General features: G+C 36.9%; 1 protein-coding gene across 1 annotated transcript in view; it reads left to right on the top strand.

Annotated features, from left to right (window-relative positions):
* RAB2A (RAB2A, member RAS oncogene family) overlaps positions 1-14320 on the top strand; it is an 82116-nt gene that overhangs the window by 51709 nt on the left and 16087 nt on the right. The window contains exons 5-6 of the mRNA XM_084618091.1: positions 2292-2384; positions 9037-9148. Of these exons, the coding sequence (XP_084474217.1) occupies positions 2292-2384; positions 9037-9148 (205 nt within the window). The remainder of the gene's footprint in view (positions 1-2291; positions 2385-9036; positions 9149-14320) is intronic.

Below are 14320 nucleotides of genomic sequence, written 5' to 3'. Positions count from 1 at the left end.
CAGATATGCTAAACATTCGTACACCCCTTCATGCTTCTACTTGTAGGCTCTAAAGTTTTACACTGCACAACTGTACTTAATTTGTAAGTGCAATTGTGTAAAAACAAATAAATAAATAATTTTACATTTGTAAGTTGCACTTTCACAATAGAGATTGCACTGCAGTACATGAATGAGATGAACTGAAAAATACAGTTTTTGTTTATCTTTTTTACAGTGCAAATATTTGTAATAAAAATAATATAAAGTGAGAATTGCACACTTGTATTCTGTGTTGTAATTGATATAAATATATTTGAAAATGTAGAAAAATATCCAAAAATATTTAATAAATTTTAATTGGTATTCTATTGTTTAACAATATGATTAAAGCTTCTATTAATTGCAATTATTTTTTTTAATATTATGACAGCCCTATAGGAAATTCTGCACAAGATCTTTTAAAAGTTGTTGCAGCTGCATGGGTAAACACTAAGAAAATACCAGAGTTCATGCTGAAAGCAGAACTTTACCGCTGCTCTCTGCGTCCATTGTCAAGTCAACCTATACACCTCCCAGTTGCAGTGTAGACATACCCTAAGACACATCGGAGGCTTCTGAAGGGCGTACACCATTAGCCCCTGCTCCTGGCTTGAAAACTGTGTAGGTAGACATGAGGTTCTGAATTCAGGATTAAAGCATTAGTGTTTTCAAAGTGTGCAGCAGACCTCCCTTTGCACCTTACAACGTTTGCCGAATCCTTGCCGTGGTTCATGCATGTTTTCATTACAGTTTTTCATTACATATCTAACTTATTCACATTTACAAGCTAACAAAAAGGTGAAAAGTGCAGTGTATAATTTTTTTTCAAGGATTATAACTACTGAGTTAAAACAAATTTCATCAGAATAGGTAGCAGCTTTCTCAATAAGGGCTATTTCCATTCTAAGTTTCATCTTTTGCAGCCTCAATTGTACATCTGTTCAAAAAGAGTTGTAATTTTTTTGTGATTTTGTTTATAATGGAACAAGCATCTTTGTGCAGAAACTGTTTTTGGGGTGGGTTTTAGTACAAGGAGAGTGAAGACTATGTAAAATTTTTCACTTTTCTTAAAAGAAAAAAACTTAAACTTCCTAAAATATATATTCTTTTAGGCAGACACTAAACCTGGAAAATTGATCACCAGAAAATGGGGGGTAGAATAGAAATCTTTTATCTTGACTGTAGCAGTTGCTATTGTATCCACTGCATTGGTGTGTTTTGTTTTTAAAGTTTGAATTATTTAGGTAATTTAGAAGAATTCTTTACAATGTGTGGAGCCTTTTATTGATTACTCTTAATGAAAGTTATAGTCATGAAATCTACAGTTATATTGGTGAAAGCATCTTGTTTGAACTTACTTAGTAGCAAACTTGCTGATTTTTAGGTGAAGACAACCACCATTTTGTCCTTGCTTCACTGTTTACTGCTGCTTGTCTGCCTGTTCCTTTCCCCCAGGGGGCTAGCTGTTGTTAGCAGGCATGTTTTAGAGCTCAGTGAGTTCACTGCTTGAGTCATGAGGTGGAGCTTCTGAGGCAGCATGTCTTCTGACTGGCACTCTGAACCTTGCATGCTGACTCTCTCTGCTGATAATGAAACAACAAAAACCCTGGAACGCTGAACTTGAGGTGTCTTTGAACTTGATGAGCTTTCCTTCCCATCACCCACCTCCTTCACCCATCCCTTTACCCCTGACTCCTTTAAGCTGATAACATCCTAGCTATCAGAAAGAAGGAAAGATGCAGTTAAAACCTCCCATACTCCTTGTGGCCAAGAAAAGGAAGAGGGAGGTATGGCAAATAGTGGATCTTGCAGCAAAATGGAGCAGCAGCCTGTGGCATAACTCAAACTGGAAATCTTCATTAAAATTACATGAATAACACAATCAATACATATATATTAGTTTAACAAATCTTCATTTTCTGCATCCTTTTCAATGCATTTCATGCTATTATAAAACTTTATTTTATTTTTCAGACTGCCAAGATGTACTTGCCACGGAATATGGGTGAAATCTTGGCTCCATTGAAGTCAGTGGAAGCTTTGCTATTGACTTCATCGGGGCCAGGATTTCACCCTTTATGTCTTATGTGTCACAGAGTATATTGAGCTTTGATTATGCTTACAGGATATTGGCTTGTGTGTGAACTTAATGTAAGATATTTTATCACTGAAGTAAATTACTAAAGAAAAATCTGTGGGTGATCGCATTTGAGCAAATACTTTTCTTTCTTGAAGCATCACTCTTAATTTTCATTCTTGTTCAAACTCAGGAGAGATACTTTCAATCACTTGACGACCTGGTTAGAAGATGCTCGCCAGCATTCCAATTCCAACATGGTCATTATGCTTATTGGAAATAAAAGGTAAAAATAAACCTTTATGAAATAGAAGCTAATGAGTTTTCAGGTAATAAAGCTTTATGACCTGCTTGTTTAGGTAATAGTTCTCCTCTGATATTTGTGGTTCTTTGTAATCAATGTAGTAATTTTAGATCATTTTTAATCTTTAATGAACATAAAGATTTTTCAGTGCACAAAAAAACCCAACCCTTTTTTAAATAGTCTGGATGTAATAACCTCATATGTGGATGAGCTATATGCACTCCTGCTCTGGCTAGATCATTCAGAAGTCATTTTAATTTAAAAAGACAAAATCCAGTAATTTGTTTAGGTTTAGTTTTTGATGCTGTTTATTAATCTTCTAAGATTATATGCATCTCTTTCTGTTTCTAATACTACTGGAAATGCAAATTTTTGCATGTTTATGCCAGAGTGGTTACAGTTTTTCCCTAAATTTGACAAAAATCTGTGCCTTTTCCTGAAAGAATGGTGAGGAGGGGGAGAAGAAGCATTTTTATATATAAAACTCAAAACTCATACTATGTGATTCACTTCATAAGCACATTTCTTCTGAAAAAATTAAAAAGACACACACACTGTCCAAAATGAAAAGTGTGTTCACTAAGTGAAACTAAAGTAGATCTGGTTACATTTTTAAAAAGCTTGTACATCTCTATAAACTAGTTGGAAAAATAAAAAATGTTTGCAACAAACTGACAGTAACTGATTATCTAGACCTATTTTTTTTGTGTCTGGCCTTAGATACCGATATACTTTTTATCCTACTTACTTGCATTTTCAACACCTAGCCTATTAATTTTCAGCAAAAGCAATCCAAATGTACTAAAAATGCTCTCTTGATTCTGAAACGGTTGAACATAACTTAGGAACTTAGGTCTTTAGAACAATGACAATTATTAAATCAACTCTCATCTTGAGTTTTCTACCATTTTGATTCAGCAAACTGACAAAACATATTAGCAAACAGATTTTTTGGTAAAAATCTGGAACTTCAATTTCAAATACTAAAGGAGAAGGTAGAATTTCAGGATTTAAGTGATCTGTCAGCTATATTATAGTTGCCTTTTCCTGGTCTGAGCTCAAGCTATCTCCATGCCTGAGCAATTCTACAAAGGTGTCAGTTGTAATGGTGATTTTTGTAATGTGGATACCTGTCCACTCAATTGAACTGACTACCAGCTCATTTCACAATCTGGCTCATTCATCTAATATTTTTCCATGAAATCTTATTTCCCTGTAAAGTTAACTTTTAACATGCTCTGAAGTCAAGTAATTGTGAAAGCTGCCTAAAAATTTCATAATGCATATAATTTGGAAAAGGACTGTATGGCTAACTGACAATTTTCCATTAGCCAGTGAAATGGATTGAGTAGTCAAACTGGCAAATGCTAACATTACTGAATGAAATATACAAACTACACCTGTTTTACTTAAATGAGTGGTCACACATTCTTCCGGTCATGTGAGCTAAAATATGGCCGTGGGGGAAACAGCATATCTTGTGGCAAATTAGATCTGTATTGTGTGTATTTGAGATATAAATACCACATCAGTTTGCATAATACATTTTCTCTTTGTCCAGCCGTGTTAGAAGAAAGACAAGAGATGATAAATGTGGTAGGCTGCAATTTCATTCACTTAAAATATCTGGGAGTACCTGGCAAGAAACGGTACAGTGCAGGTCATCATCATTTTCTTAATAATTTCCACGTAATACCCAACATTGTCCCAGCCATCCCATTGCTGGGACCCTTCTTCTGTCACCTCATATAAGATGAAATGGAGGCTATAAAAGATCAGCTCCCTGCTGTTCAAGTCATAGGAGCCCTAAAACCCCTTTCTCAGGTCCCGTAAGGGATGCTTTCCATCAAATCCTTTTTCCAGTCCATTTTATCAGATAGCCATATCCCTTGCATACCAAAGACCTGCACTAGACATCTGCCATGAGTTTTATGTACTGTGTTGCAAAATATTATGCCATGAATCCCGTGCTTTACCTCACTGGGTCCCAGACCTGCTGATGGGGAAGGCGAAGGAGAACATCCTGTCCCAGCCAGTCCGGCAGTGAGGAAAAAATTCCTTCCCAGCCCCCAAAGAAAAGGGTCAATATTGCAATCCCCACAGCTGGTCATGAGAAAAACACCTGGTCCTTTTGCATAGTTGTGGATGGGTGCTACCAGCTCAATCCTGGTAAAAAGTGCTTCTTTGGAGCTGCCTGGGGTATAAATAACCCCCATATACACTCATCTCATCAGCAGGAAAACCAGTGACCTGACCCTGATCTGGCCTCAGCTGCTTCCTGCCCATCCATGTAAACTTTCTGCCTCCTTCCCACCCATTGTAGGGAGATCCCTTAAAGGGGCAGCATCCCTTTTCCACCGACCAGCAAGATAAAGACCTCCTGCATGAAGGCTACCATGAGCATGTTTTCCCAAGCTGCTAGGGGACTCATCTGTTTCTCTTCTGCTAAGATATACTGCATATTTTGAATGTATTATTTTGCAGTTATGCTGATATGTTTACTATAACACACAACTAGGAGTGTGATGATCTGTTAGTTTGCGTGCCACAATAATTAATATCACACTTAGAACTCCTATTGCTTAAACATAATCTGTTAATGTACAGAAATCTCATAACTTTGTTACTTTACAATGTGGTGAGATTTTTTTAAATGCCTTTAGAAAGCTACAATCCTGAAGCAAAAGGAGCAGTAATCTCCAAGAAACAACCTTTCTAATTTTTCTTTAGATTTCACTACGCTTTAAAGGAAAAAATACACCCAGCTAAAATGTATATACTACAGCAGTAGTTTTGTTTTATTGAATTCTGGTAATGGGGAAGATTACTTAAGATATGTAAGTGTCCCTAACACCACAATCCAAGATATTGCTTAAATTGATGTTTCATTGTAAACATTTGATAAAGTATGTGCAAATAATATAGTCAGAATAAGACTGTACAGTGCAAACTGCATTGTTACATCTGCACAATAACAAAGCACCAAAACAATACAGTTCCTATCACTTAATCCTTTCAAAAGAAGAAATAATGGCAAACCATTATAGCTATACTATTCTGACAAGACCAAATACTTTAAATTACTGGAATGGGTGGGTAGGGATAGGATTGCAACCTGGGGTACCAGAAGATACAGATAAGACTTTACCTCCTGCCCCCCCTCAAAAAAAAAAAAAAAAAAAGTTGAGAAATAGTGGGTTTGGACTGGATTCACCCCTCAGCTTACTCCAATTTTAAACTGGTGCAACTGCATTGAAATCAATGGAGTTGTTGTAGTAGTTTAAAACTGGCATAACGCTGTCATGGGTTAATCTTATAGTGGCTGAGACTTAATACCCAGCATTTCTTTTCTTTACCCCTTTCTCCTCCCCACTCCTCAGATTTTAGGAAATGTTCCTTTACTTTAGCTCTTCAAAAAAGTGAATAAGTAGAATTTTGGGGAATAACTCTGACATCTCCTTAGGAAGATTAAGTTGGAAACAAAGAAGCCTTAACTCATTAAGTTAAGAAAACGAAGTACAGGAGAATTTTCAGTTTTTATAATTATTTTTATAATGATGCACACGCAGGGGTGCGTGCGTGTGGGTGGGTGTGTAATATCAAGGCAGCAACCTGTTCTGTCAGATATTTGCATGAATATTTGAAATGGTTACTTAAATTTAGAGCTTTGTTCTGCATTTGTGTTTTAACACATTAATTGTAAGGACATTTTAAAATAGCCTACAAATTCTAGACCACTTTTGAAACTTGCAGATCTCAACTGACTGACAGACACACTGCATATGCATATTAGCTCAAGCCTCAAAGTCATTATCAGGGCAGGTCTTCCAGAACAAACACCCTGCTAACTTGCCCCAAACTTTGAGTCAAATGTTTAATATGATGAAAAATTTTTTCTTAAGTCATATTCATTACACTAGTTTCAGAGTAGCAGCCGTGTTAGTCTGTATTCACAAAAAGAAAAGGAGGACTTGTGGCACCTTAGAGACTAACCAATTTATTTGAGCATAACCTTTCGTGAGCTACAGCTCACTTCATCGGATGCATTCAGTGGAAAATACAGAGAGGAGATTTATATACACACAGAACATGAAAAAATGGGTGTTATCGTACACACTGTAAGGAGAGTGATCACTTAAGATGAGCTATTACCGGGGGCGGGGGGAGAAAACCTTTTGTAGTGATAATCAAGGTGGGCCATTTCCAGCAGTTAATAAGAACGTCTGAGGAACAGTGGGCGGGGGAATAAACATGGGGAAATAGTTTTACTTTGTGTAATGACTCATCCACTTCAGTCTCTATTCAGGCCTGAGTTAATTGTATCCAGTTTGCAAATTAATTCCAATTCAGCAGTCTCTCATTGGAGTCTGGTTTTGAAGTCTTTTTGTTGTAATATTGCGACTTTCAGCCCCCAACTAAAACCTCTCCAACACATCATCAAGGATCTACAACCTATCCTGAAGGTTGACCCATCACTCTCACAAATCTTGGGAGACAGGCCAGTCCTTGCCTACAGACAGCTCCCCAACCTGAAGCAAATACTCACCAACAGCCACACACCGCACCACAGAACCACTAACCCAAGAACCTATCCTTGCAACAAAGCCCGTTGCCAACTGTGTCCACATAGCTATTCAGGGGACACCATCATAGGGCCTAATCACATCAGCCACACTATCAGAGACTCGTTCACCTACACATCTACCAATGTGATATATGCCATCATGTGCCAGCAGTGCCCGTCTGCCATGTACATTGGTCAAACTGGACAGTCTCTGCGTAAAAGAATAAATGGACACAAATCAGATGTCAAGAATTATAACATTCATAAACCAGTCGGAGATCACTTCAATCTCTCTGGTCACTCGATCTCTGACCTAAAAGTCGCAATATTACAACAAAAAGACTTCAAAAACAGACTCCAAAGAGAGACTGCGGAATTGGAATTAATTTGCAAACTGGATACAATTAACTCAGGCTTGAATAGAGACTGGGAGTGGATGAGTCATTATACAAAGTAAAACTATTTCCCCATGTTAATTCCCCCGCCCACTGTTCCTCAGACGTTCTTGTTAACTGCTGGAAATGGCCCACCTTGATTATCACTACAAAAGGTTCTCTCCCCCCCCCCCCCCCCGCTCTCCTGCTGGTAGTAGCTCATCTTAAGTGATCACTCTCCTTACGGTGTGTACAATAACACCCATTTTTTCATGTTGTGTGTATATAAATCTCCTCACTGTATTTTCCACTGAATGCATCCGATGAAGTGAGCTGTAGCTCACGAAAGCTTATGCTCAAATAAATTGGTTATTCATTACACAGTATCTCTTAATATCTTTTATAAATGCAGCTATAGTCATAGTATATATACTAAGCCAAAGTATACAGTCAAAATTGTTATATTCACACAAGACCATCAAAATACCAGATACCTGTCTTATGATGCAAAATTGAAGTGCAGTTGCTGTGATTAAAAAGTAAACATGTAAATAAAATATTATACAGATACTTCACTCTGGTATACATTATCTCATTGTGTTCATGAGAACTGTCATTATAAAGTCAATATGGCACTAATATCTGTGGCTGACCACTACAAGATCTTATCTTTTTAAATGTTTGTTCAGTTTACAGTTAGCTATTTTACTTGGAACGCTGTTTGCAAATACATATTTTGCATGCACAGTTTAGGTACAACTTTTTGAAAGTGTAATCCCTCCTGTCCAAAATGAAGGTAAGCAGAATGGACAGGAAATAAATATATCACTCTGCACATGTAACAAAATCCGAGTTAAGAATGAAATAGCCCCAGCTATTACAATTACCTTATGTAACTCACAAAATATGATGTCATTTTTTTAGTTGTCCAATCCAAATACACTATTTCCTAACCTACAATAATAAATTTTCACCTAAACTTCTGAGGAAGTCGAAAACGAGTAGTTTTGTATATCAATCACTCAAGCTCACCTGTCTGTTGTAAAGGAGTCTTTATGGGTATGCAACTTCAAGACCAACAATTAGATTTTGTAAGAAACAAGGTTTAGGGCAACATAGAATCATTTAGAAATGTTTCTCTTTATGATTTGTAATAATTTTTTGTCTGAATATAAGCTTTCTTTTGTTTCATTTGCAAACCCCACATGGCAATGTTGTGTTACTGCATGTGAACCAGAAAATGAAGATGACTGGTCCCTTTTTATTTCACAAAAAGTCTCTTATTTGTATAAATACATGCTTTTTACCAGTTTAAATTTCTGGAGGGTGGATCAATTGATGATGCTACATTTGAGAGGAGAGATACTTGCCTCTAACAATAGTTCTCTGAAGTTAGTGTCTATGCATGCATGCTCCCCTATATTTTCCTTCTGGAAGCTGGTTTATTACGGTTCATGCTATGGTTAAAGTCTGGGTCAAAAATAACTTATTACTTCAAACAGATGTGGTATGACTATCCCTTATGGTACCACTACTGCATATCTTATTTGAGGTAAAGATCTAACTGATAGATATGAATAGTTCCCTTGATGGGAAGCACATGAAAGCCATGTGAGGTACGTCTCTAAAGAAACTGCTTCTGGAGTCTTTTTACTTGTCCAGGTAAGTAACTCTGTCTCTTCTTTGGTCATCTTAGTGACTTAGAGTCTAGAAGAGAAGTGAAAAAAGAAGAAGGTGAAGCATTTGCACGAGAGCATGGACTTATTTTTATGGAGACATCTGCCAAAACTGCTTCTAATGTCGAGGAGGTAACTGCTCTTATAATTGTTCTTGATAACCTTTTAATTAAACGGTTGGTTTTAAGCTTTTAATCTTTTAACATATTTTCCCACTCCTTTATCCTGAAATTTTTTGGAATCTCATTTTACTCTCCCTTTTAGAAATATGACTTGAACCCTACTCTTCATTTTTCTATTTTGTTTTTTTTAATATTCTGAGACAAAGTTCAGTAAAATGTAGTGGACACATCAGACTGAGTAAATTGCTGAGATTGCAGTGTTTAACTTTCCTGCTATGCTACCTTTCTACAAGAATTGACAGATATTTATCAGTTTAAGAAAGCTAAGATGTACATTTACAGCATTTCAAATATCGTGTCAAAATACTGAGTGTCGTAAACCTAGTTTGCCATATGCCTCTTTCTCGAGTTTTTGTTAGCAAAAAATCATTGGTCACCCGATGAAATTAATAAGCAGCAGGTTTAATACAAACCAGAGGAAGTACTTTTTCACACAACTCTCAGCTAATCCGTGGAACTCATTGCCATGGGATTTAGTGATGGCCCAGAGTATAATTGGGTTAAAAAAAGAACTGGATAAGTTCATGGATCCATCAATGGCTAGTAGCCAAGATGGTCAGTGATGACCCTAAACCTCTGATTACCAGAATCTGGGAGTGGAAGCTGGGAATGGATCACTCTATACTTGTCCTGATCAGTATGTTCCCCCTGAAGTTCTGATATAGGCCGTTGTTGGAGACAGGATACTGGGCAAGATGGACGATGCTCAGACTCTTCTGTTCTAGTATGTATTTCTGACTGTTAAGTGTGATTTTGGCACTTTTCATACTGTGTTCACTTTTGATAGTGGATTTGTTGCCCATTAGCTGTCAGATATCAAAAGGAAAAACAAGGTAAAACTACTTCTCGTAAAAGGAAGCTGGAAATAGAATTACAGCCTTCTTACTCCCAGTTGAGGCATAGGGCTTTCATGTGCTGCAATCAGAAGTAGTCCAATTCTGTCTAGGGAAGTTGAATACAAGTTTCCTGAGCTATGTAAGATATAAATTCTCTCTGCCTGCTGGAGGGATCCATACTTTGTATGAGTCAAGCTCACATCTAGAGTCACTAAACAGGCTCCTACTTATATTTTCCCAGACTGGTCAATGTTTCATGTGGTCTAAAGCAGTATTGCTCAAGCTATCTGATGTGGGGTACCGGCAATTTTTTTTCCCAATGTGCGCACAGACCGGCAGCCGATGGCTTGCGGACCGGCACCAGTCTGCGGACCACCACTTTGAGTATTACTGGTCTAAGGCACATGTATTCACCAAAATAAACTTTAAATTTACTGAAACTTTCACAATGGTGCAAATTCAGTGCCTGTGAAATTTCAGGTGACTTGGTTTCACAGTGGCAAAATTGGGTATGAGGGTGAGTGTTAAATGAGGGTTATAAGTGAAGACTTGCTCAGCTTTAACTAAGCCGACATATCTTCATAATATGCTGGTATAGAGTATGTGCATCCCAAGATAAGCAAATTTTGTAATGTATTTACCTCATCAGTGGCAAGAATTTCTAAAAATGGGGAGGCATTAGAAGAATGTGGGGGAAGTAGTGTGACACTGATATTCTTCTCCATCCCCACGTAATCCCTCAGAAGAATTTTGGGGCAGTGAGCCTGATGATAACCATCCAGGAAATCCAATTTCAGTTGCTAGTAACATAATGGAAGAAATATTGAGATCAATAAGCCTCTAGGGGATAATGGTACCATGAACAATAAACAGCATGCATTCATAAAATAGACATCATCTCACTTTTTTGAACAGAATTAGGCTATTGATGGTCCCTAGTGAATTTAGTAGGACTGTCAATTAATTGCAGTTAACTCATGCGATTAATTAAAAAAAATTAATCATGATTAATCGCAGTTTTAATCGCACTGTTAAACAATAGAATACCAATTGAAATTTATTAAAGATTTTGGATGTTTTTCTACATTTTGATATATATTGTATTCTGTGTTGTAATTGAAATCAAGGTGTACATTATTTTTTATTACAAATATTTGCACTGTAAAAATGATAAAAGAAATAGTATTTTTCAGTTCACCTTATACAAGTACTGTAATACAATCTCTTTGTCTTGAAAGTGCAACTTACAAATGTAGATTTTCTTTTTTGTTACATAACTGCACTCAAAACCAAAACAATGTAAAACTTCAGAGCCTACAAGTCCACTCAGTCCTTCTCCTTGTTCAACCAGTCGCTAAGACAGAAAAGTTTTGTTTCCATTTACAGAAGGTAATGCTGCCCGCTTCTTATTTACAATGTCACCAGAAAGTGAGAACAGGCATTTGCATGGCACTTTTGTAGCCGGCATTGCAAGGTATTTACATGCCAGATATGCTAAACATTTGTATGCCCCTTCATGCTTCGGCCACCATTCCAGAGGACATGCTTCCATGCTGATGACGCTTGTTAAAAAAAATGTGCTAATTAAATTTGTGACACAATTCTCTCCCAAAGAGTTCAATATCCCCTGCTCTGTTTTACCTGCATTCTGCCATATATTTCATGTTATAGCAGTCTCGGATGATGACCCAGCACATGTTCATTTTAAGAACACTTTCGCTACAGGTTTGATAAAATGTAAAGAAGGTACCAGTGTGAGATTTCTAAAGATAGCTACAGCACTTGACCCAAGCTTTAAGAATCTGAAGTGCCTTCCAAAATCTGAGCGGGACGAGGTGTGGAGCACGCTTTCAGAAATCACTGAAGAGCAACACTCCGATGCCGAAACTACAGAACCCAAACCACCAAAAAGAAAATCAACCTTCTGCTGGTGGCATCTGACTCAGATGATGAAAATGAACATGTCAGTCCACACTGCTTTGGATTGTTATTGCACAGAACCCATCATCAGCATGGACGCGTGTCCCCTGGAATGGTAGTTGAATCATGAAGGGACATATGAATCTGGCATCAAAATATCTTGTGACGCTGGCTACAACTGTACCATGTGAACGCCTGTTCTCACTTTCAGGTGACATTATAAACAAGAAGTGGGCAACGTTATCTCCTGAAATGTAAACAAACTTGTTTGTCTGAGCGATTGGCTGAACAAGAAGTAGGACTGAGTGGACTTGTAGGCTGTAAAGTTTTACATTGTTTTATTTTTGAATGCAGTTTTTTTTGTACATAATTCTACATTTGTAAGTTCAACTTTCATGATAGAGATTGTATTACAGGACTTGTATGAGGTGAAATGAAAAATACTATTTCTTTTGTTTTTTGTAGCATAAATATTTGTAATCAAAAATAAATATAAAGTGAGTACTGTACACTTTGTGTTATGTGTTGTGATTGAAATCAATATATTTGAAAATGTAGAAAACATCCAAAAATATTTAAATAAATGGTATTCTGTTATTGGTTAACAGTGAGATTAATCATGATTAATTTTTTTAATTGCTTGACAGCCCTAGTTATAATAGGAAAGCTTTATGAAATAGGAAGGCTTTGCAGAGTTTTCTAAAAGAGGTAAAGAGCACTTTTTAATTATCTTTTCAGGCAGTACTAAGTTAAGAGGTGGCATGAACAGGAAATAATCAAAGGGATCTAGAGAAGTTAAAACTGTAAGCAGGAAATAACGAGCTTTGGCTTATAACACACGAGATAATGGGTATGGGAAAAATGAGGGAAATACTTAAGAAAGCATGATGCTAAAAGAAGCCTAGGTGAGATGGTGAACACAAGTAAAATTTGATTTTACGTTGAGGGATGGGCAGGCAGTGTTGTTTTGAGCTGCACAGGCAAAAGGTGTCACATTGTGAAGAAGTGAGGTGAATAATGGCTTTCCATAAAACATTGTTGAGGCTGCACTTACCTGCATTCAATTCTGGATACCAGTCAGTAACAAAAAGATGTCAAGAAATTGGAGGGTGTCCAAAAAGAGGTTATTTCTGGCCTGGAGGGATTAATTTATGAGGAAGGAATTATAAAGAACTAGAGGGACATGGTCTTGCTAGCCCTCTTTACTCAAAGCTCCCATTGACTTCAGTTGACTTCACAACTGAAAGGTGGTGAAATGATAGTTTACGTGTATTTGAAGATAATCCAACTAGAATTAATGAGATGAAACAAAGCAAAAGTCATGTGGGTCAGATATCAGGAATGTTTATCTTAATGGTGACTTACAGATTATTTTTCCAAAGGGAATAGTGGAAAGAAACATCATTGCTTGAAAAATAAATTTGGACTATAAAATGCCTTAGTATATGTACTGTTTGGAACAGTTCTGCATTGACAGGGAGATGGATGTGATGACCTAACAGATTTTCCATATTTAACTTCTTTAAGTGTCTGGATTGTTACACATCGAATATTTCCAAATTAACTCTCATCAAATAAGCATCAAAACACATTTATACTACTTTCTACTTTTTGTCTATCAGAGACATTGTCAAAATGACTATTGAACCAAGATACGTTTTTACTTAATTAACCATAACTATGCCAAGAGCTATCATAGCCCCTACAGAGGTGGTTCACTATCTTTTCCATGTAGGTGGTCCCCTGCCTTCTGTCCCTTCCCATTTAGCAATATGGAAAGAACAGGGTGGTTGTAACCTCCAGGTTGGGAACCCTGATCTTAGTGCTATAAGTATCCAAAAAAAACCCACAAGCCATGTATTTATGTAGCTAATAGGTATATGAATTATGCAATTTAAGAAATATTTAAAGCAGCATAAGCACCTGCCAGCCCACTAGACCCTTTTTTGTATCCCAGTTTGTGGAGGCTTTTTGCATTTTAAACTTACATCATATATTTTACAGACCATAGCTCAATTTAAAAGACTAAAAGCAGTTAAAAACTGAGGGCACAAAAAGTGTCCTAGGAAGCTGGCAAGAGGGATTGGGAGATGCTTATGCTATTTTATAATAGCAGATATTTACATAGGTATGGAAATGCACAGTTAGTCCACTATACTAATGCACTAGTTGTCCTTTGTCTAGTTATAGAGCCGGGGAGTTTTCTGTTTTTCCTTTTTGAAAAAGAAAGAAAGATGCACTAATGCCACATTAAGGTCATACAGTTGGGTGTTAAATTGTATTGTGAATCCTTAACTTTTCCTCCCTTATACATGCATTACAACTGGATCTTTCAATTCTTGATCACATTATCTTAGATATGTATT

The sequence above is a fragment of the Lepidochelys olivacea genome (genome assembly GCF_965140295.1).
Source record: "Lepidochelys olivacea isolate rLepOli2 genome assembly, chromosome: 2".
Taxonomy (NCBI): domain Eukaryota; kingdom Metazoa; phylum Chordata; order Testudines; family Cheloniidae; genus Lepidochelys; species Lepidochelys olivacea.
This window is presented reverse-complemented; position numbering and strand designations above follow the sequence as displayed.